This window comes from Nesoenas mayeri (genome assembly GCF_963082525.1).
Source record: "Nesoenas mayeri genome assembly, chromosome: 17".
In the NCBI taxonomy this organism is placed as follows: Eukaryota; Metazoa; Chordata; class Aves; order Columbiformes; family Columbidae; genus Nesoenas; species Nesoenas mayeri.
In genome coordinates, this window is record NC_137565.1 from 12,888,302 (window position 1) to 12,908,555 (window position 20,254).

Sequence of the window (20,254 nt, forward strand, 5' to 3'; positions counted from 1 at the left end):
GCCCCAGCAACGCTTGGGGGTGTTGGGGGCAGCCTGAGGGTAAGGGTGAGCATGAAGGGAACCCAGCAAAGAGGAGCCAAATCCAGTCTGTTTCTGTTGGTTTATTTAAAAAAGGGGGACAAGAAGTATAAAAAAATAAATATTTAAATAGACTTCTATATATATATATATATTACCACAAATCTTATTATTAATTATTATTAATTATTATTATTATTAATAACATTATTAAAAGTCAGGTCAGAGCACTCAGTGCATGCTGGGCTGTCCACCGAGGCAATAAATAACCCTCGCAGCCGCTCCGGTGCCAGGAGCGAGCCAGCGCCTCCGGCCACCGGCCTGGGCCCGTCCCCGCACCCCCACGTCTCTGCGTCCCCACGGCCCCGTGCCAGAGACGCACGTTTGGCCGTGCACAACCCAGCCCGTGGCTGGGCCACTGGTACATTCAGAGCCCTTCTGACATGAAAAGCACTTTTCCGAAGGGGAGAGACAGGCTCTCCCTGCCCCGCCGTGCCCGCGCGGGGCATATGATGCTCCCCGGTGGGACGGACGATGCTCCCCGGTGGGGCAGACGGTGTTCTCTGGTGGGGTGGCCACCAGCTCTGTCCCCAGCGAGTGGCCTCGTTTGAGATAGCGGGACCCAGCCCCGACCGCTGCGGCCACCCCCGTACCCTCAGTTCAGCTCCTTGTAGGGGAGCCCAGCCCCAAAAATGTGCATGGGGAGCGTGTCCCCGTGTCCCCATCAGCAGTGGAATCCCAGTGTCCTTCATCCCAATCCTTTTTCCCAGGGAAGTACAGGCTTTGGATGATGCTCGAGGATGTCCATAGGGTTGCTCTCCGTGATGGAGGGGACAGGCCATGGGGGACACAGTCCAGCCCCTCACAGCCCCCCCGTGTCCCCGCACCCCGTGGGAGGACGGGAATGGCCCAGGCGCATCCCGGGACCGGCCCGTGCCCCGGTGTCACCTCTGCTGCTGAGCCCAGGGATGCGCTGCCTCGTCCCGCTGGATGCCGCCCCCCTCGTTCTGCTCCACCCGGGACACACCGGGCTGCGAAGTTCACCCCAGAAGGGGCAAATAAATCACCAAAGGGTGGATGGGGCCAGTGCAGGGTCCAGGGTAATAAATAGGAAGGCAGGAGGTCAGGAGGCAGCGGTGCGGGGGCGGCACGGCCAGCTCCGTGTCCTCACCAAGCGCTGGGGGTGGGTGGAGGAGCGGGGGCGGGCGCTCAGGGGGGGCTGAGATGAGGTAGGAGGACACGGGCCGCCTGGGCGATGACCTGCACGTACTTCCTGAGCACCTGGCAGCCCTGCTGCTTCTTCCTGAAGGTGCCCTTGCCCTTGGAGCTCTCCCCGTAGCTGACGTCCACCTGGAAGATGTTGTAGTTCTTGCAGAGGAGGCAGGTGAGGTTGGAGATGAGGCCCCGGGTGGTCTTGGTGGTGTTGTGGAGCCGGTCGAGGAGCTCCTTGGCTGTGGGGTTGAGCTCCTCCTGGTCGCGCGTGATGTTCCCCAGCGAGGCGTTGAGGAAGGCGAAGAGCTGGTACATGGCCACCATCACCTCCTTCCTCTCGCTCGTCCGGTTGACGCGAACGGTGGGAAGATGGCACCGCTGGGGTTGCAGAGCTTGTCGGCCTCGCTGCTGAACGGCTCTCCCTGGCACTTCAGCTGGGGAGAGAGGCCAGTGTCACCCCAGTGTCCCCTGTCTGTCCCCCCACTTCTGTCACCATCCCTGTGGCATCCCCAGCCCTCCCGCTTTGTGCGCTCGAAGCAGCAAGCAGCATCCCCATGGCGTCCCCAGCCCTCCCTCCTCACACACTTGGAACAAACAGGTCCCGGCCGTTCCCGAATGTCACTTACGTAGAGGCTGAAGAGGTCCTGGGCGGTGGCGTTGAGCAGCGCGACCTGCCTGCGGGTCTGCTCCTGGACGTTGGAGCGGCACAAGCCGTGGCCGGGGCAGCTGGAGCCGGTCACCAGCAGCGCCCGCCCGGCCACCGGCCGCCGCTGCAGCAGGAGCAGGGCCACGAAGGGCACGACGCCTGTGCGGGGAGAGAGGGGACGTCATGGTGGGCACCGAGCCGGTGCTGGTCCATGATGGTGCAGAGCATCCTCCCGGGGTGCCCCCAGCCCCGGCACCCCAGGGCAGGGCGTCCAGCCAGACTGGGGACCCGTCCTGCTCAGGTCAGGGTCCGGTTCGGCCGGCAGCCCCAGACCCCCCACTTCTCCGTCCCGTGGCGCTGCCGTTGCCCTCACCTGCCCCCCGGCAGGCGCTCCCCCGCCTCCCTTCCCGGCGGGGCGCCCCGTGGCATTCCCACATTTCGCAACCGGCCCGGTGACGACCTGTTGGGTTTAATCAAATATGCAAAGCGCTTTTCCCTCCGTTATCCTCGGCCGGGCCTGCGGGAGCGAGGCCCCACCCCGGCCCGGCTGACTCAGCGGGGCGCCCGCAAGGAAACCTGCCTCCGGCATCCCCCTTCCCTCCCGCCTCCGGCCCCGCCGCCTGCCTCAGTTTCCCCGTCTGCGAAGCGGGCGCTGCGCCGGGGGAGCCCTGGGAGAGCCGCCGCAGCTGCCAGAGACGCCGGCCAGCAAATCCCTGGACGCGGAACAAGGGGACCCTTGAGCTGCCCACAGCTGGGTCACCCCGGCGTCCCCCTCCTGCCATGGGGCGAGAGCGGGGTGCTCCAGCCCCCCATCCATGGGGACCCCCAAGGCAGCACCCCTGCTCGGGGAGGCCAAGCCCATCCAGAGCCCCACCATGGTGCTCTGCGTCCTCAGGACAGGTCCCTGCGGGGGTCCCAGCTGGTGGGTGACCTGGCCGTGTCCCTGGGGGGCCCGGAGGCCGCCGGGGTGCTGCCAGGTGACGTCCCCGGCCGTGACAAGCGCCGAAGCTGCCCACACTTGTCAGCGCCTCCGACGTGCCGCCGGTGCCGGGTAATACAAACCTTCCTTTATTTACCCTGCCCAGGTGGGAAAGGACTTACCTGGGCGTGTTGTGAGCCCTGACCCGCCGCTCCCCCCTGCGCGGGACGAGGACGGGGGGACCCTTCCGACCCGCACCCCCATGGGACACGGCTGCCCTGACCCCCTGCAAGCCCCTCTTGCCGTGTCCCCATGTCACAGCTGGGCAGAGTGGGGCTCAGCACCCATGGGTCCTGGATGGGTGGGGGGTCCCGGGTGGGTGCTGCCCCATGGGACCCCCAGCACGGCCTCTGGGGTGGTGGCCGCTGCCCCGACCCCCCGTCCTGCACTTGGCAGCCTCCCCATCCCTCCGGTGCTCCCCAGGCAGTGCAGCTCGCGACATCGAGACACCCAGCAGGAGGAAAAGCAGGAGGGGGGACAACATTCAAAAAAAAAAAAAGCCAAAAAAGCCCAAATTAAAAAAAAGAGTCCCCCCCCCTTGTCTTTTTTTTTTTTGGTTTGGAAGCAATTCCAGTTATATAAGTGTCCAGATGTGGCTGCATCGCGCCAGCGCCGCGCCGCGCTCCCGCTGCCAATTCCCAGAGATGCTGGTCCCGGGGGAGCGCGGCGCGGCGGGAGCCCTGGCTGCGGGTACCGCGGCCCGCCCGCCCGGGCATCCCCGCGGAAAGGGGGGAAGGAAAAGTGGGGAGAAGGGGAAATCATTGCTGCCAAGTTGGAATTTTGTTTTCTTGTCTCTTTTTTTACCTGCCGGTACGAACTTCATTGTGAGCCGCGTCCCGGGAGCAACTTAATAGAGATTGGTGTTGGCAGAGGACGTTTTCAGAAATTCATGTTCATACTGGGGGACTTCTCGGGGTTTATATACCGGTCCGGCAGCCAGCCTGTGTTGTAAGAAAGGGGAGGAGGGGGGGACGCGGGGGGGGAGCAGCACTATCGTTACTTCTATTGAAACTGGAAATCAGGAAGTCGAGGGCTTTGGAAATCCTGAATGATTCTTAGAAATAAACTTCTGATAAAGTTGATGTCACCGGGATTGTGGGTTTTGTGTTTTTTTCACGCGCGGGGTCGGGGAGGTGCTGGGGAAGTGGGTGGGAAGTTGGGGGGGGAATATGAATTGCTGTGCCCTCCCGGGGAGGCGAGCGGCGGCACGTGGGGTTCGGGGGCGTCGCGGGGGGCGGCGGGTGCCGCTGGCGGCGTTGAGGCGCGATGGCGAGCGCGGGGCCGTGACTCACCCAGCCACAAGCACTTTCACCCCCGGGTCCCCCTCCCCGGGCCGGGGCTTCCCCGTCCGCTGCTGGAGCAATCAATAAAATAAGAGTGGGGGGGGAAATTGATTAGGGGTTTTGGGGTGGTGTTGGAGGGATAAAAGGTGAGCGGAGGTGATGGTGGGGTCCCCGGAGGGGTGCGGGAGCGCCGGTCGCAGTGGGATGGACGCGATGGTACCGGCGTCCCCCAGCCCACCTTGTCCCTTTGGGTGAAAATATGAAAAGGGTGGGTTTTGTCTGGGATAAAGAAATGGACAAACCCACCGAGCGGGGAGAGGCCGGACCGGCCCCCAGGGTTAACCCTTCCAGGGCAGGAGCGGCCCCTGCCCGGCGCAGGCAGGACAGACAGGGCAGCGACGGGCTGGTTGGCGACATCCTAAAATCAACGTGGGGTCACACACAAGCAGGGGGTCAACCCTTCGTGGGGGTCCCACAGGGCTGTTTGCGTCCTGATTTGGGTGAAAATCAGGTTAAAGGGATTTTGTTTGTTTGTTTGTTTAATATATATATATATTTTCTCACCAAGGGTACGGCCCGAGCTGAAACTTTTAATCAGGTTTAGCAAGTTTGTGCCCTGGGTGTGCTGGCAGCGTGAAACCACTGGAGTGACAGTCAAGGAATGGTGACACTAGCGCTACCACGACCCCGGCTGGTCCCCGTGACAGGGGACACATCGAGGGGGGACACCAGGCCCCCCCTGTGCTGGGAAACAGGGCAGGGGAGGTTGGTCACACAGCTGCTGCCTCAGTTTCCCCATGCAGGAACCTGGGGACCAGCCTGGTTTGCCAGGTGGCATTGATGCCCCAGCAGCCAAAGCTGGTTTCAGCCCAGTCCGGCCTTACTGGGCTGGGACTGGGAGCCAGAGGGGCTGTGGAGGGGGGGGGACCAGCCCTGTCTCACCCCCTGCAGCCTCACACCTGGTTTTATTGGGGCGCAGTGAGCAGCACCTTGCGTATCAATGGATATCTGCTGGCCTGACAGCACTTAATTAGCTGTGGAACTGGTGTTTCTTAATTAATGGGAACGTCCCCAGCGGGGGCTCCTGCACAGGAATTGCTGCAGATTTGCTGTTTTCTGCCCTTTCTCCAAATTTTCCGGCAGTGGTGGAACGTGGACATGGGCCGGCTTTGGGGGTTCATTTTATAATGGCTTTTTCGGGGGGGATGAAAAGGTGGGGGTGTCCCCTGTGCAGAGCGGGGCGCTCCAGCAGGAAAACCCCAGTCCCTGCTCCGGGCGGGCTGGACGGGGGCGATTTCCCAGGGATGCCCAGAAAATGCCCTTCCCCAGCGCTTGGGAGCGGGAACGTGCCCCCACGGACACCCCTGGGCACGGGCAGCAGGAGCCTGGCGAGGTGGCGACAAGGGTGGGGGTCCCAAGGGGGGACCGGAGGGGCGATCCAGCCCTCCCCATGGCGGGGGCTGCGGGGATGGGAAGCTGGTGGGGTGTTCCTTGGGTGTCCCCACTTTGGGGACCCCAGGAGCAGAGTTGGGGGCAGGTTGGGCAGGAGGCAGTGGCCCTGCCTGGCTGAATGCTGCCTGCTGTCCCTCTGTCCCTGCTGTCCCTGTTGTCCCTCTGTCTCTGCTTGTCCCCCTGTCCCTGCTGCCATCCCAGCTGGCGACATGGGGACATGCCCAGGAGGGTCGCAAGGCCACCGCTGCCATGGTGCTGCTCTGCTCCCCCGCAGCTGCCTCTGCCCCATCCCTCGCCAGAGCTGCCCCCCCCGCCCCATCCCTGTCCCCTTGTGTCCCCCCCGCCCATCCCCGTCCCCATGCTGCCCCCTGCTGCCCCAGCCCAGAACTGACCACTCCCCATCCCATAATTGCCCACCGCCCCGTCGCCAGCCCAGAACTGCCCCCCATCCCTATCTCTGTCCCAGAACTGCCCCCTGGCCCCATTCCCACCCCCATCCTGTCCTCTCCATCCCAGAACTGCCCCCTCCTGCCTCGTCTCTATCCCATAATCGCCCCCCTGCCCCAACCCCATCCCAGAACTGCTCCATCCCATAGTTGCCCCCCTGCCCCATGCCCATCCCATCCTTGTTGTGCTGTCCCTCTGGGACCCCTCCCTGTGCTGTCCCCAGGGTGGAGGACACACTGAGATTTCAGCCCTCACACCGGTTTGGGGCCGGGGGGCTGTGCTGGGGGGTGACTAAGGCTGGTGTCCCTCCCTGGGAAACCCCGGGGCTGAGTAACGGCCAGGACCGAATTCCCCTTGGACTCCCCATGTTCCCCTGCCCGGGGCTGCCTCCTCCCCGGCCCTGTGCCCCACTGGTGTCACCCCACTGGTGTCACCCCACTGCTTTCCCTGCCAGCCAGGCAGTGGGTCCCCATGGCTGTGGGGTGAGCAGCTCCCTTGGGGACCTCAGCCAAGGGATGTCCCCACCATGGGGTGGCTTTTCCCAGGTGGCTCCAGGGTGGGCAGCAGGGTCACTCAGGTGGCCCTGACCTGCGGGGACACCAGGGCCACCAGCATCCCTCTGGTGACACTCAGCCCGGGGTGCACCCACACATGGGGGTCCCCCCACCCCTCCACACCCTTCCCTGGGTGGGGGTCACATACCTGTGCCCTCCTCTCCGCAGCCCATGCAAGCCGTCCCCTCCTCGGAGCCAGGTGGGTGGCTCGGCAGCCAGCGGGCGGTGGCACTGTCACGGTCACGGTGACCCACGGCACGGCAAGCCAGCCCGGGCGCTTCATGGTGACATTGTCCCCAACAGGAATGTCCCCAAATGGCAGCAGGGGCCAGCGCGGCGGTGGCCGTCCCGGCAGCGATGCTCCCTGTGACTGACTCAGGCAGCGGTGCCGGGCAGCCCGGTGGCACCGGCACACGCAGGAACGAGTGACTCTGCGGTGCCACATGACCGGGTCTTAGGATTTTTGAGTCAGCGGGGCCGGTGGCAGAGGGGTGGCCTGGTCCCCGCAACGGCCCGGCAGCTGTGCCGAGTGGCACACGGGGCTGTGTGACATGCGGCACGTGGTGCCGTGCTGTGTAGTGCCAGGCCATGCCATGGCACGTCACGCCTTGTCACATCACGTGCCACACTGCACCATGTGCCGGCCCACGCTGTGCCATGCACCACGATGTGCCGGATGCCACTTCTCGTTGGGTACCGTGTGCCATTGTGCTGTGCCACATCCTGTGCCACCAGCACCATGCCACATCCCGTGCCACCTGCCACTTGCCCTGGTGAGGACACCGGGCACAGCCCTGCTCTGCCTCGGACACACAGACACCCAGACACCGGGACACAACCACTCAGTGGCCCGTGGGCCAAAGTCAGCTCTTTATTTTCTCCTGCCATTATACAAAAATACAGGGGTGCCACGAGCCCGGGGTGACCACCGCCCTTCTCATAGTACAAAATAATCTTGATATTTATAAATAACACCTTGTTACATTCATAGTTTAACACAATACAAAAAAAGTTATCACAAAAATAGATATTTATATATTAAAAAGTCCTTAAATATTTTTTCTCCCACTGCAGGGATGTATTAAATTAACCCCAAGATTCAATAAATATCACAACCACACAAATATTAATGTATAAATTAGTGGGGAGGGGGTGGGTGCTGTCACCCACTGTCACAGCACAGTGGCCAGAGCCAAGCCCCTGCCCGACACAGCCTCGGAGGCTTGGGGACACAGGGACACTGAGGGTACAGGGACACTGAGCACAGATGGAAGAGCATGGGGGTCCCTGAGGACACAGGGATGCTGGGAGCATGGGGACACCAAGAGCAGGGGGTCACCCAACACATGAGGGTGAGCAGAGACACTGCACAGAGACACTGAGCACACAGGGACACTGATGGCACAGAGATGAGCACAGAGGTGCTGAGGGCCTGGGGATGAGTGTGTAGGGACAAGCACAGCAAAGGGCACAGGGACATGGAGCTTGTAGGGACACTGAGTGTGCACGGACACGGAGCTCACAGGGATGCTGAGCTCACAGGGACACCAGGCTCACGGGGACACCAAGGTCATGGGGAAACCAAGCTCATGGGGACATCAGGCTGCAAGGACACCACATTTACAGGGACACAAGGCTCACAGAGACACCGCACTCACAGGGACACCAGCTTTACAGGGACACCAGGCTCACAGGGACACCAGGTTTACAGGGACACCAGCTTTACAGGGACACCAGGCTCACAGAGACACCAAGCTCACAGGGACACCAGGTTTACAGGGACACCAGGCTCACAGGGACACCACGCTCACAGGGACACCAGGTTTACAGGGACATCAGGTTTACAGGGACACCAGGCTCACAGGGACACCAGGTTTACAGGGATACCAGGCTCACAGGGACACGACGCTCATAGGGACACCAGGTTTACAGGGACACCAGGTTTACAGGGACACCAGGCTCACAGGGACACCAGGCTCACAGGGACACCAGCTTTGCAGGGACACCAGGCTCACAGGGACACCAGGCTCACAGGGACACCAGCTTTGCAGGGACACCAGGTTTACAAGGACACCAGGCTCACGGGGACACCAGGCTCGCAGGGACACCAGGCTCACAGGGACACCAGGCTCACAGGGTCCTGCTCCCAGACACTTCCTGGGGCGCACAACCCCCCGAAGGTGCAGGCAGGGCGGTGCAGGGGGTGACAGTGCCGGTGGCACACACCGGTGCCGGCAGCACAGCTGAGTCAGGCTGGGTCACCGGACCCGCTGAATCACTGGAAAATCCATCAGGACTCGGTGACAAGGGACGGCTCCATTCTGCAGCGTTGGGCACCCGGGGGACACCCGCGTGAACCCGAGTGTGTGACACCCATCAGCACTGCCGAAATGTGGAGCAGGACGAGGGGAGTTGCCAGGAGCAGGGCTGTCCTGCAGCCGCGCGGTGGCACGGGGACAGCCGGGTCCCCACGGTAAGCCGAGGCGATGGATGATGCTTCGAGCGCACTCGTGTCCTCACCCCTGGGAGCTCAGAGGGTCCCTGAGGAGCGTCCCCACCGGCAAGTTGCCATCTGGGGATGGGGGTGAAGATGGAGATGATGGAGATGGGGACAGCTCTGGTGACACCGGAGCTGCACTACGAGCGTGTGGGTGGCCGTGGGCCCCGGTGGGATCTCCGCTTCTCCCGGCGGCTCCGGGCCTCGAGCCGTGCGCTGAGCTTGGCCATGAAGCGGGCATAGCTCCAGAGGATCCGGCACCCCGCCAGCTTCTGCCGGAAGATCTTGGTGGGTGCCGTGGGGCCGGGGGGCGGCCGGTGGCCGGGGACCGGGCTGGGGGCCGGGAACAGCCCGTCCAGGTTGCTGAGGAGCCCCCGCACCTTCAGGTGGGTGCTGGCCAAGCGGCGAAGGATTTCAGCGCCGGGGGGGTTGAGGTCGCGCTGGTGGCCGGTGATGTCCTGCAGCGCCTGCGCCATGCGGGTCATGGTCCCTCGCAGCTCCCGCAGCCCCCCGGGGCCCAGCACGGGTCCCCGCAGCCACTCGGGCGGGCGGTTGGTGCGGCAGAGGTGGTGGATGGCCAAGTGCTGGTTCTCCTCCTGCCCAGGGACGGGGGGGACAGTCAGGGACATTGGACTGGAGCAGCGTGGGACCCCCTCGCCAGAATTATCCCCCCACGGAGGGGACAGGCATGGGACTCACGTAAAAGGTGAAAAGCTCCTGCGCGTCCTCGGCCATGTGTCTCACCAGCGCCTGGATCTGCTGCAGGGTTGGGGGGGGCAGGGGCCGTCCCCCCTGGCTAGGCACTGCCCAGAGGATCAAGAGTCCTTTGGTGACAGCTGGGGAGGAAGAGGAGTGACATGGGGGACACTGGGGCACTGCTGGGTGTAGGGAGGCTCCAGCCCACCAGTCCCCCCATGCCCATCACCCGGCACCAGTGTGTGCCAGGTACATGTGCCCCCTGCACCGGTCCCTGGTCCTGCTGCAGGAACAAGCCAGTCTCTGCACCAAAGAGCCTGCTGGGGACCCAGTGGGGAGGAGGAGGAGGATGGAGATGCCCTGGAGCAGCCAGGGACACAGCCCAGTGCCAGGGGTTGTCCAAGCAGCTCCCCCATCAGCACAGGCCACCGCAAAGGAGGGGACAGCGGTGACACTCCTGGATTCAGCCCCTTGGCTCCAGCCCATTGCTGTCCCAGCCCTGCTGCCACCCAGAGCCATGTGCCAGTGGTGATTCAGGAGGTGGCACTGGATCAGCGCGCAGCATCCAGTCCCTGGCTCAAGGGCTTCAGGGTGTGCAGGATCCATGCCAGCAAGCTGACCTCTGACTCTCTGCCATCTGTCCCCAAAATGACCCCAGCGCGTGTCCCCTCCTGCCCGCCCCCTCCCAGCATGCCTTCTGCCCTGAGATGAAGGCAGCATCCCTGGGTGCCCATCCCTGGTGCTCTCCATCCCACATGCCATGGCGGGGATCATCCCCATCCCCCATCAGCACCCTTGGGAGGTGACACCGCGGCAGCACAGGGAGGGACAGCCTGGGTGACACCATCAGCCGCAGCACGCCGACTCCATCCCCACGCGGGCCCCACCGTGCTCTCCCCGCGGCCCCCGGCGCGCGAGCGAGAGGGCAGTTTGGGGACGCGGCAGCCACCTACCTGCCAGCATGCCCAAGGGCCACCCGCCACACCGCATGGCCGGGACGGGGTGTCTGGGCGTGGGGCCGCCGGGCGCGCAAGCCACTTCCTTACTGCCGGCCCGATGGGGAAGCTCGCCTTTTAAAGTGCGCCCATTTGCCCCCACCTCCGCGGGAGGCACCCAGACCCAACGGGAAGGCAGCGAGAAGTGAAGCCACGGCCCCAGGGCCAATGAGCGGGGTGAGTCACCCCCGCAGAGGAAATGATGCCAGGACTGCCCGTGGGCTTATTCTTCGATTTAGTTCCTCGAGGGAGTCCCAGTGGGTCCAGCCCATGGTCCCACTGCTTGGCTTGGGTCTGGTTGTGCCAGAGCCCAAAAACCCGGTTTCTTGGGACAGGGCAGCTCTGAGTTACTCCAGGTTTGCTGCTCGGCACCCAGTGCGCTGGCTGAACTGCAAACAGCCTGTCTGCCTCAAAACCCAAATGCAAAAGAAGGTAACGGTGGTGGCGGTGGCAGGGCTGGCACTTGGGGACGTTGGCCGTGTGGGGACACCCATGTCACATCGTGAAAGGCTTCGTGCACCAAGTCCAGCCATGAGAGCTGAAAATCAAGCCTGGGAAGGAGGGAGGTTGAAGCTCGGTAAGTGCGGAGCATCTCGGCACGGCTGGGTACCGCACCGCGCCGCCGCACTGGGTGATGCTCCCGAGGATGCTCTGGCCATCCATCCCCTCATACCACCCCTCTGGGTGACAAATGGGGGTGCTGACTAAGCAGGGGACACAGAGTGGCATGGTTCATCCAGGCAGCACCCATGGGTGACCCCAGGGAGGAATCACAGCCGCCCGGTGCCAAAAGGCCACCCCGGGACATGCGTGGGGCCCCGGGTGTTGCCCAAGGGCGCAGGGCCGGGCAGCGGAAGGCCCTTGTGGGCAGCAGTGCCGGCAGCTGTCCCTGCTGCCGTGGCAGCCTTGTGCAATGCCACCGCGGCACAGCCCGGCGTGCACAGCGCCCAGCACAGCGCCCAGCACAGCCGGCAGCACCCGCTGCAACCCCCGTGCACCCCAGCTCCCCTTTCCCCGCAGGTGGAGCCCGGCACTGACAGGGGCTTTTTCCTTCCTATAAAAATGAATATATTTTATCAGCTCTTTGAGATACAGCGCAATCCGGGTGATGCTGGTGCCCATCACAAGCCGCCCCGCACTCAGTTTGCAGGTTCCGAGGGTTTTGCAGCAGCATGGGCTGACAACCCAGCCACAACCTCTGCTCCGGGGTGGAACCATGCGGCTGTGATTCCTTTCCACAAGAAGAAATGTTGTCTTTTCCCAGAATGTCCCCTCCCCAGCCGCCCCACGAGCTCCAGGATTCCCTGCTGGGCGCAGGGCTGGCGCTGCTTCCTCCCCCGGCCGCCTCCTCCTCCTCAGGGTGTCCCCAGCAGAGGTCGTGGCTGGGCCAGGGGGCTCAGGGTGGGCAGGGCGGTGCCTGAGGGGGCGGAGGAGCCAGGAGAACACCCTCTTCTCCCCAGCCTGCTTGGCTGAAGCAGCTTGTCCATCTGTCTGTCTGTCTGTCTAGGCAGTCTGTTAGCCAGCTGTCCATCCATCCATCTGCCCATCCACCCATACTTCTTTCTGTCCAGCTGTCCAGCAACCTGTCTGTCCATCATCCATACAATGAACCAATCGTTCATCCACTCATTTATCTGTATGTATGCACATCCACCTGTCTGTCCATTTATCCATCCATCCATCCATCCATCCATCCATCCACTCATACATGCATCCACCTATCCATTCTTCCATCCGTTTGTCCATGTCCATGTCCATCCATCCATCCATCCATCCATCCATCCATCCATCCATTCATCCATCCATCTATCCATGCATCCATCCATCTATCCATGCCTCCATCTCTCTCTCTCTGACCCCAGGGACCCTCCAGCGAGCGTGATGCTGCAGCAGGAGCCCCGGACACCCTGGCCAGGTGAGCAGGACCACACAGGTAGATCGCACCCACCCTCAGATCCCCACAGCCAGAGGTGGCCCTGGTCTCTCTGCACGTCACTGTCACCTCCCAGAGAGGCGCACAGGGTCCCTGCTGGGCTGGGCAGTGGCCGCCTTGCTGGAGCAAAGCGGGTGGCTGTGCAATACCCAACGGGGACAAAAATAGCGCCGGTGACCGCATGGGCCGGCTGAAATTTCTTCATCACTTGGGCGCACGTCACCGGCATCTCATGACTGCGGACAAGAGAACGAGACAGGAAAGAAGTGCCCTGGGAGGCGGCAGGAACCCGAGGGGTGACGCGGGGGGACACGCCGGGACCCGCACACGCTCCCGCCTGGTGCACAGGGGCGCGGGGCTGGTTTTGGGGGACGGGATGGGGGCAGAGCCACGTTTGCCAACCGCGCTGAGCCCTGCGGAGCCGCCCGCCCTGGGGAACAGACCCAAAGGGGTTTCTGCTGTGCTTGTGCTCCTGACGAGCCGTGGTCCCCAGGGACACCCAGGGGCTGGGGACATGGGGGATAAGGCCACCACCACGCAGCCCCAGCCACCAAGGGGGTGACAGGAGCTCCCAGACACCCCAGGAGGTGACAGCCCTGACCTCACACACCCCGCTTTGTGGGGGGTGGCAACAGGAGAGGACGTGGGGACACAGTGGCAACACAATAGGGGCATCCCCAGGCCTGGGGTCAAGTTCGGCTCTTTGTGCTGCAGTTTCCCCCAGAGCTGGGAGCGGGTCCAGCATGGGGCAGGGCAGAAATGGAGGAGCGGGGCCTGTGCCTCAGTTTCCCCAGGGCTGGTGATTTGCTGGGGGCTGCAGCCTTTGCCCTTTTTTCCCCAAGAATGTGGCAGGTGAGCTTGTCCTGTCCTGGTCACCTCACAGTGGGGACACGGGGAGTGCCCCATCCCCCTGTCACATCCCAGCCATTCCCACCCCGCACAGTGCCACCACCCTGGGGACTGGCCCTGGGCCACCCCCCCAGCTACAGAGACATACAAATAATAGAACTTTTATTGACTTATTAAAAACTATGTGAAAATATAGCTTGGAAGGAGTTGGGGGGTTCACCGTCGCTCCCCCTCAATAGGCCACAGCCCAGGCAGGGGCACAGGGCCACCCCGGAGGTGACACCAGGCTGGAGCTGAACCACAGCACCCCCATTCTCTCCCTGGGAGATTTTCGGGGTGCGAGGGGACCCGCAGCTCTGGGGACATTTTCACCCCCCATGAGGCCAGACCAGGGTGGGCCTAGAGCATCACAGCCCCACTCAAAGGGATCACCCATGGGGACACACACAGGGCGTGGGGACATGCCCTGCCAGCCCCGGGCTGTCACCCCAGCACCATGGTGGCACATCACTGCTCTCTGCATGTCCCCCAACCAGCAGGTCCCTGGGGACACCTGCTCCCCTCCCGAGGGGACAGAGGGTGGCAGGTGCTGCCCTTTGGCGTCCCTCACGGGGTGGCATGGCCGGGACAGCTCGCCCTCCCACAGGACACTGTCCCACCGTCACTAGGCCACTGGGTTCCTGAAGCCACCGTCGCCCATGTCCCCAGCAGACAGGGAGTGACGCTGCACCCGGCTCTGCCCCACACTGCAGGAGCCTCGAAATTGAAAAATAAGGAATGGGGGGGCGGGCAGCAGGGGACCCCACCATGCCACTGCCCTGGGCCACCCGGCGTGGGGACAGCAGCCGCTATCTGCCACTGTCCTGGCGCTGCTGCAGCAGCTGGATGACCTCGGCGATGCCCTCCTCGGGGACCTGCGGGGGACAGCGGGGTCAGCCCTGGGGACAGCCCCGGGCGGCGCGTCCCAGGGGGCGCAGGGGCTCACCAGAGCGTGATCGAAGTTGAAGGTGCTGATGTAATAGGCCGAAATGTCGGCAGCAGCCAGCGGCTCCGCGATCTGCGCCACGATGCCACACTCGTCTGGGAAAAGGGATCCCGGGGTGAGCAGTGGCCCCGGTGGCACAGCCCCAGTGGGGGTGGCACAGGGGGGACACGGCCACCATGGCCACACTCACCAAAGCCGAGGGGCTGCCCCCCGATCCGCACCATGCGCCACAGCTCCCCCGTTGAGCTGGTCAGCAGCAGGTCGCTGGGGAACCTGATGGGGAGGGCTGAGTGTGACCCCAACCTGCCTGAGCCCCCAGCCATGGGACGGACAGACAGACAGACAGACAGACAGACAGCACCTACCGCTTCTGGGTTTCGGCATCCATGACGATGGAGATGTAGCCCTCGATGAGGGAGAAGGCGAAGAAGGTGATGGAGTCGAGGTCCTGGCTGGTGGCACCAGGGTCCCGCGGTGGGCTGTGGGGAGGGGGAAAGAGCCACAGGGAGGGGTCACAACCCCCAAAATTGGGAGAAGGGCTTGGTGGTGGCACTGGGTGTCTTAGGGGTTAGCTGGGTGGGAGCAGGAGAGGGGGCCAGGAGTGGGTGCTGCTCATGGGGTCTGCAGCTCACATGAGGGGCAGCAGGTGCTGGCCACACACGGGACAGGGGTGACACCGGGTTTTGAGGCATCCCCAAAGCGCTGCTGTGCCTCCAGAGCGGGACACTCCCACCAGAAGGGACCTCACCCCAGGTGACACGGGAGGTCCCAGCCAGCAGCATCCCCACATCCCAGCGTGGCTCCCACCAGCCTTTTGCAACCCCCACCTCCTGTTCTGCACCGGGGGGCTTGTCCCCACGTCACCTCAGGGCTCCCATCTCCCCCAGTGCCACGTGGCCGCAGCCCCCATGCTTGGGAGGGCAAAACCAGTTTGCAAAACACACCCAGAGCTTGAAAAGCCACTGGGAGCCAGCGGGGAGACATGTCACCATGGTTCAGCAGACATGAGGCAAGAGGCCACCGCCATGTCCCATCCCCCGGACCCACCTATGGGAGTAGAAGAGGACGTCGATGAGCATGGTGGCGATGGCGGGCAGCGTGTCGGGGGCCACGGTCAGGATGCAGAAGCGGGTCTGGGGGCTCTGCACCGGGTGCAGCGTGGGGCTGGCGGCTGGCAGGGGGACAGGCACCCGTCAGGCTTGGGGACAGCGCAGGGACAGTCCCGCAGTGCCACCCCGTGGCCACCGCCGTCACCGCCCGGCATCCCTCCGGGCACACGGGCAGCCCGGCGAGTAAGGATGTGGGTACCAGCAGGAGCATCCCGGACAGGACCAGGTGGCCCTGGGGATGGGGTGACCCTGGGGACATGAGACTCGGTGTCACTCACCCGGCTTGGGCTTGAGGAAGCCATTGCTGACGTCGTCGCAGGTGACAGGGACACACTCGCCGCTCTCCTCCTTGTAGATGTCGAACTCCCCGGCCAGCGTGTGGATCACCACCGGCAGGTCCCGCTCCCGCACCTGCCCGGGTGCAGGGTCAGGCTGGCACTGCCACCTCCGGGGACAGCGGGGTCCCCACCCACCCCCGCCAGAGCCACCAGGGACCCCGTCCCCATCATCCCCGGCGCTCACCAGGATGAAGTCGGTCTGGTATGTGGAGAGCATCAGCACCGAAACGTGGTGCTCGGCCAGCGGCGCGATGACCGACCTGGCGATCTTGGTGACGCCGGTGGCCTGGGAGCCAGAGGGGGCCCGGCCGTTGGAGACGACGCTGAGCACCAGCCATGTCGAATCCGCCACCTGCATGAACTCGGAGGGCGGCAGCTCTGCGAGGGATAAAGGGAAACTGAGGCACAAGGCTACCTGGGGCTCGGCACAGCCGGTGCCGTGAGCCCGTCCGTGCCACGGGGCTGGCAGCGGCTCGGGCACCGGTGCCACACTGGCCCTCGGGAGGTGAGCTGGCCCGGCAGAGCCAGGACAGGATCAGCCCCTGGCGTGGGGCTGGAGACACCGGTTTGGGGGTGCTGACCAGCCCCATCCACACCTGGAACGAGCCAGAGAAGGCTCAGCCCCTCCATGCGCTGAATTTGGCCACAGGGACAAAGAGGGGTGGAGGCTACAACCCCCAGGCCCAGGACACGTCTCTCTTCCCCATGCCAGCACCCTGGGCTGGATGCAGGGGGCACTGGGGTGCTCTGCACCCCAAAACCGGCACAGCCAGGCCCTGGGACTGCTCAGTCCATCCCCTGCACCCCGGGACCCCCAGCCCAGCATCCAGCACCAGGGATGCACTGGGGGGGACACAGGAAGGGGCACCGCACTGTCCCGGGGGTGCTGGCACCTCATGCCACCCTGGCGGGGACAGGCCAAGCCCCAGCTGGTGGGGCCAGCGCTGCCTCCCAAAAAGCTGCTTTTGTTGGTGGGGGGTGTGCACTGGCTGGTCCCTTCCTGGCCCAGGACGGGGGGGGACAGGGGCTGCAGTTGTCCCCCCACCCCACCCACCTGCCCAGAGAGGGGCTGGCACTGCCGGGGTGCCCCAGGATTCACCCCAGCACCCCCTGTCCCTGGCACCCCCTTCTCAGCCCCATTCTGGAAGGGACAGGGTGGGGTGGGCACCCGAGGGATCTCCAGACTGCTCCCCCCACCCAGCAAAGGCAGCACCCATGGGAGACGGCCCCGCGCCAGCACCAGCACCAGCACCCAGCCCTTAGGTGAGCACCCGGCACCCAGCCCGTCTGAGAAGGCAAACTCATCACACCCAGCAGGGGGACACTGGCACCAGGGAGGGGTCTGGCACCCCTGGGGGGTGACCCCACGAGGGGATGGGTCCCCATGAGGGGATGCACCCCCCTCCTGAACCTCGGCTCGGGGCAGGGCCGGATCCGGGCCCTCGGCGGGTGTTTCCAGCGCCTGTTCCTGTGCAGGAAGCGCCAGAACAGCCTCAGCTCCAGCCCAGGGCCAAGTGTTGTGGGGGAGACTTGGGGACATGGGACCTGTCCCAGCATTTGCTGCTTAATCGCTTTTCAACACCACCCTGGCTGAGGCCGTGAGGCACAAGGCGGGGACCCCACTGTCCCCTGCCACCCATCCCGGGGGTTAATCCCAATCCCCAAGGGAAGAGAAGGGGCAGCTTTCCTGGGGGGCCCCTCTCCTGCCCCACAGCGGGGGGACGCTGGCAGCCCCCCAGCCCCGGGGCGGGGGACACGGCACAGCGGGGCTGCCGGCTCGCAGGACCATTGTTCGCCGCTTCCCGCCCTCCCCTCGGGATTGAGGAATATTTGTCCACAGGCCCTGAAATAAAACAATACGTGGGGAACAGCTCTGGCTCTGCGGGGGGAGCTCAGCCCCACGGCCCCGGCTCCGAGCAAAGGGCCGGAGAGGGAGGTGGGAGCTGGATCTGGCCGGCGAGTGCCCCATGGCCGCAGCGCTGACCATTGCTCCTTGGGGCACCGCCAAGGTGATAAACTGCGGCCGGTCCCACGGCCTCAGCAGGAAGGTTTGGGCATGGGAAGCTGGGACAGGATCCGGCCCCCCCAGCACGACCCGTTGGGCCGGTACCCCCGGCCAGACCAGTGGTCAGGCTGATGCACAGGCATGCGCTGGGTCACCGGCGGTGGGGACATCACCAAATGACACCTTCTAGGGATGGGGACCAGCCTAGAAGGGCTCAGCCCCTCCCAGGACACCCCAAAACCTGGGCCCTGCTGCCCGCAGCACCCCCAGGCAGGGTGTACCCCTGCCAGCCCTGGGGGGCACAGAACCGGCCCCGCTCTGCCGAAACGCTGGCCGGTCCCGGCCCTCACCGAGCAGGGGGACAAGATGACAGTGGCCAAGGGACCAACGGCAGCAGGTCTGGGCAGCAGCACGCGGTGCAGGCAGAGACCGGGGTGCTGCCCGTGGGGATCCTGGGGGTACCTGCCCCTGGCCCGGAGCAGCTTCGGCTGGTGCCGGGGTCCCACACACCGTCCCACCGGTTCCACAGCCCAGTCCCATGAGCTGGCGGAGACGCGGCTGCGGCTGGGAAGGGGGTTATTAGGGCAAAGGTGGCCAGGCTGGGAGAGCATCAACTGGGCAAGCTGGTACATCCCCGGCGCAGGCGCTGCCGGCCGGGAGCCCCGGGGATGGGCACGTACCCAGGGAGCCTCGCTACAAGCCGGGACTCGCTCCCCGCGGCCCAGGACGGAGCATCGCTGCACTCGGGTGGGCTGAGAACCGGCACAACTCGTGTCTGCGGTGCCAGCCCACTCTGCGAGGGACGGGGCGGCCGCGGAGGCCACCGCACGGTACCTTTGAAGCCTTCCTCGTCCAACATGATGGTGTAGTCCTCGGGGGTCTCCGTCAGGCTGAAGAACTTGCATCTGAAGAAGAAACCGGCGCTGTCGACCCCGCCAGAGCTCGGGGGCTGGAGTGGTGCTGGGCACCCGAGGAGGAGGAGGAGGAGGAGGAGGGGGAAGGAGAGGAAGGCCGGTACCTGCAGCGCTGGGGTAAGAAGAGCAGCTTGAGCAGCGGGTGGGTGTAGAGCCAGAGCCCGCGGCGGGCCAGGCTCAGCACCCGCACCCGGTGCTCCAGGATGTGCAGGTCCATGGCGGCCGCACCGGCCCCGCCGCCGCCACCAGCGCTGCCCCGGCCCCGCCCCGCCCGCGGGAGGGAGGGGCGATCGCGGCCCCGCCCTGACCCCCCGGCCCCGCCCCCGCTGTCCCGACGGGACCGGCCCGGCCCCGGCCCGGCCCGCAGCACCCGCCCCAGCGCCAGCTCCGAGCCCCGGGCGGCGGGACCCGGACCCGACCCGGAGCCCCGGGGTACCCGAACCAGCCCCAGCTCCGAGCCCCGGGCGGCGAGACCCGGACCCGACCCGGAGCCCCGGGGTACCCGAACCAGCCCCAGCTCCGAGCCCCGGGCGGCGAGACCCGGACCCGACCCGGAGCCCCGGGGTACCCGAACCAGCCCCAGCTCCGAGCCCCGGGCGGCGGGACCCGGACCCGACCCGGAGCCCCGGGGTACCCGAACCAGCCCCAGTTCCGAGCCCCGGGCGGCGGGACCCGGACCCGGTGTGGAGCTCCGGGACACTTAAAACATCTCCAATTTCGAGCCCTGGGGTCACCGACCCGGTCCCGACCTGAAGCCCCGGAGCACCCGCCCCAGCCCGCGTTCCGAGCCCCGAAGTGCCCGACCCTGGCCCGGACCCGCCCAGGGGCCCCGGGGTACCCGAACCAGCCCAAATTCCGAGTCCCGGACTCCCCCGCATTCCCGCACTCACCAGCCCAGCTCACCGGCACCAGTCAGGCTGGAACTGGGCGCACTGGGAGCCCGGTTCCCGCCGCACCCACCGCACGCCGGCCGGGCTCCCCCAGCACCCTCCGTGCTTGGCCCCGGCCCGGGGAGGACAGAGCCCAAAGCAGCCGCGATTTACCAAAACCGGGACAGCGGTCTTGGGGGGCAGAGGGGATCCCCAGCACCAGGTGTGTCCTGCAGCCACCCCCGGGAACAGGGAGGTTTGGAGGGAGGAACGGAGGTTCGGGTGGAATTCCTGCGTGCGGGAAGCATGGGGTGGGGGGGGAGGGAGGGCCTGGGCACCATTTTGTGTGAGGAAAAGTCAAGTTCTGGGGTGTCATAGGGTCAATTAGGAGGCTCCTGGCTCTGTTGGGCCACAGGGGCTGTGGCACCGGGAGAGGGAGCAGGTCTGGGTGCCGGGAAAGGCACTCACCCCAT

At 65.0% G+C, this 20,254-nt stretch overlaps 3 protein-coding genes across 3 annotated transcripts; all 3 read right to left on the bottom strand.

Annotated features, from left to right (window-relative positions):
- Window positions 1–1,227: 1,227 nt before the first annotated feature.
- On the bottom strand, window positions 1,228–3,678 carry LIF (LIF interleukin 6 family cytokine; the record flags this gene model as incomplete). Its single annotated transcript, XM_080355473.1, is given in 4 exon segments — window positions 1,228–1,586; window positions 1,589–1,664; window positions 1,857–2,035; window positions 3,660–3,678. Coding segments are annotated over 4 exon segments (633 nt in total).
- A 5,550-nt stretch (window positions 3,679–9,228) lies between these two features.
- LOC308046909 (uncharacterized protein) lies at window positions 9,229–10,774 on the bottom strand (the record flags this gene model as incomplete). Its single annotated transcript, XM_080355010.1, has 3 exons — window positions 9,229–9,684; window positions 9,788–9,924; window positions 10,738–10,774. The coding sequence occupies 3 exons, from the start codon at window positions 10,772–10,774 to the stop codon at window positions 9,229–9,231; spliced, it is 630 nt and encodes a 209-aa protein (XP_080211136.1).
- A 3,635-nt stretch (window positions 10,775–14,409) lies between these two features.
- On the bottom strand, window positions 14,410–19,129 carry CASTOR1 (cytosolic arginine sensor for mTORC1 subunit 1; the record flags this gene model as incomplete). Its single annotated transcript, XM_080355560.1, has 9 exons — window positions 14,410–14,475; window positions 14,547–14,641; window positions 14,737–14,819; window positions 14,912–15,025; window positions 15,594–15,717; window positions 15,934–16,066; window positions 16,178–16,371; window positions 18,833–18,903; window positions 19,017–19,129. The coding sequence occupies 9 exons, from the start codon at window positions 19,127–19,129 to the stop codon at window positions 14,410–14,412; spliced, it is 993 nt and encodes a 330-aa protein (XP_080211686.1).
- Window positions 19,130–20,254: the final 1,125 nt, after the last annotated feature.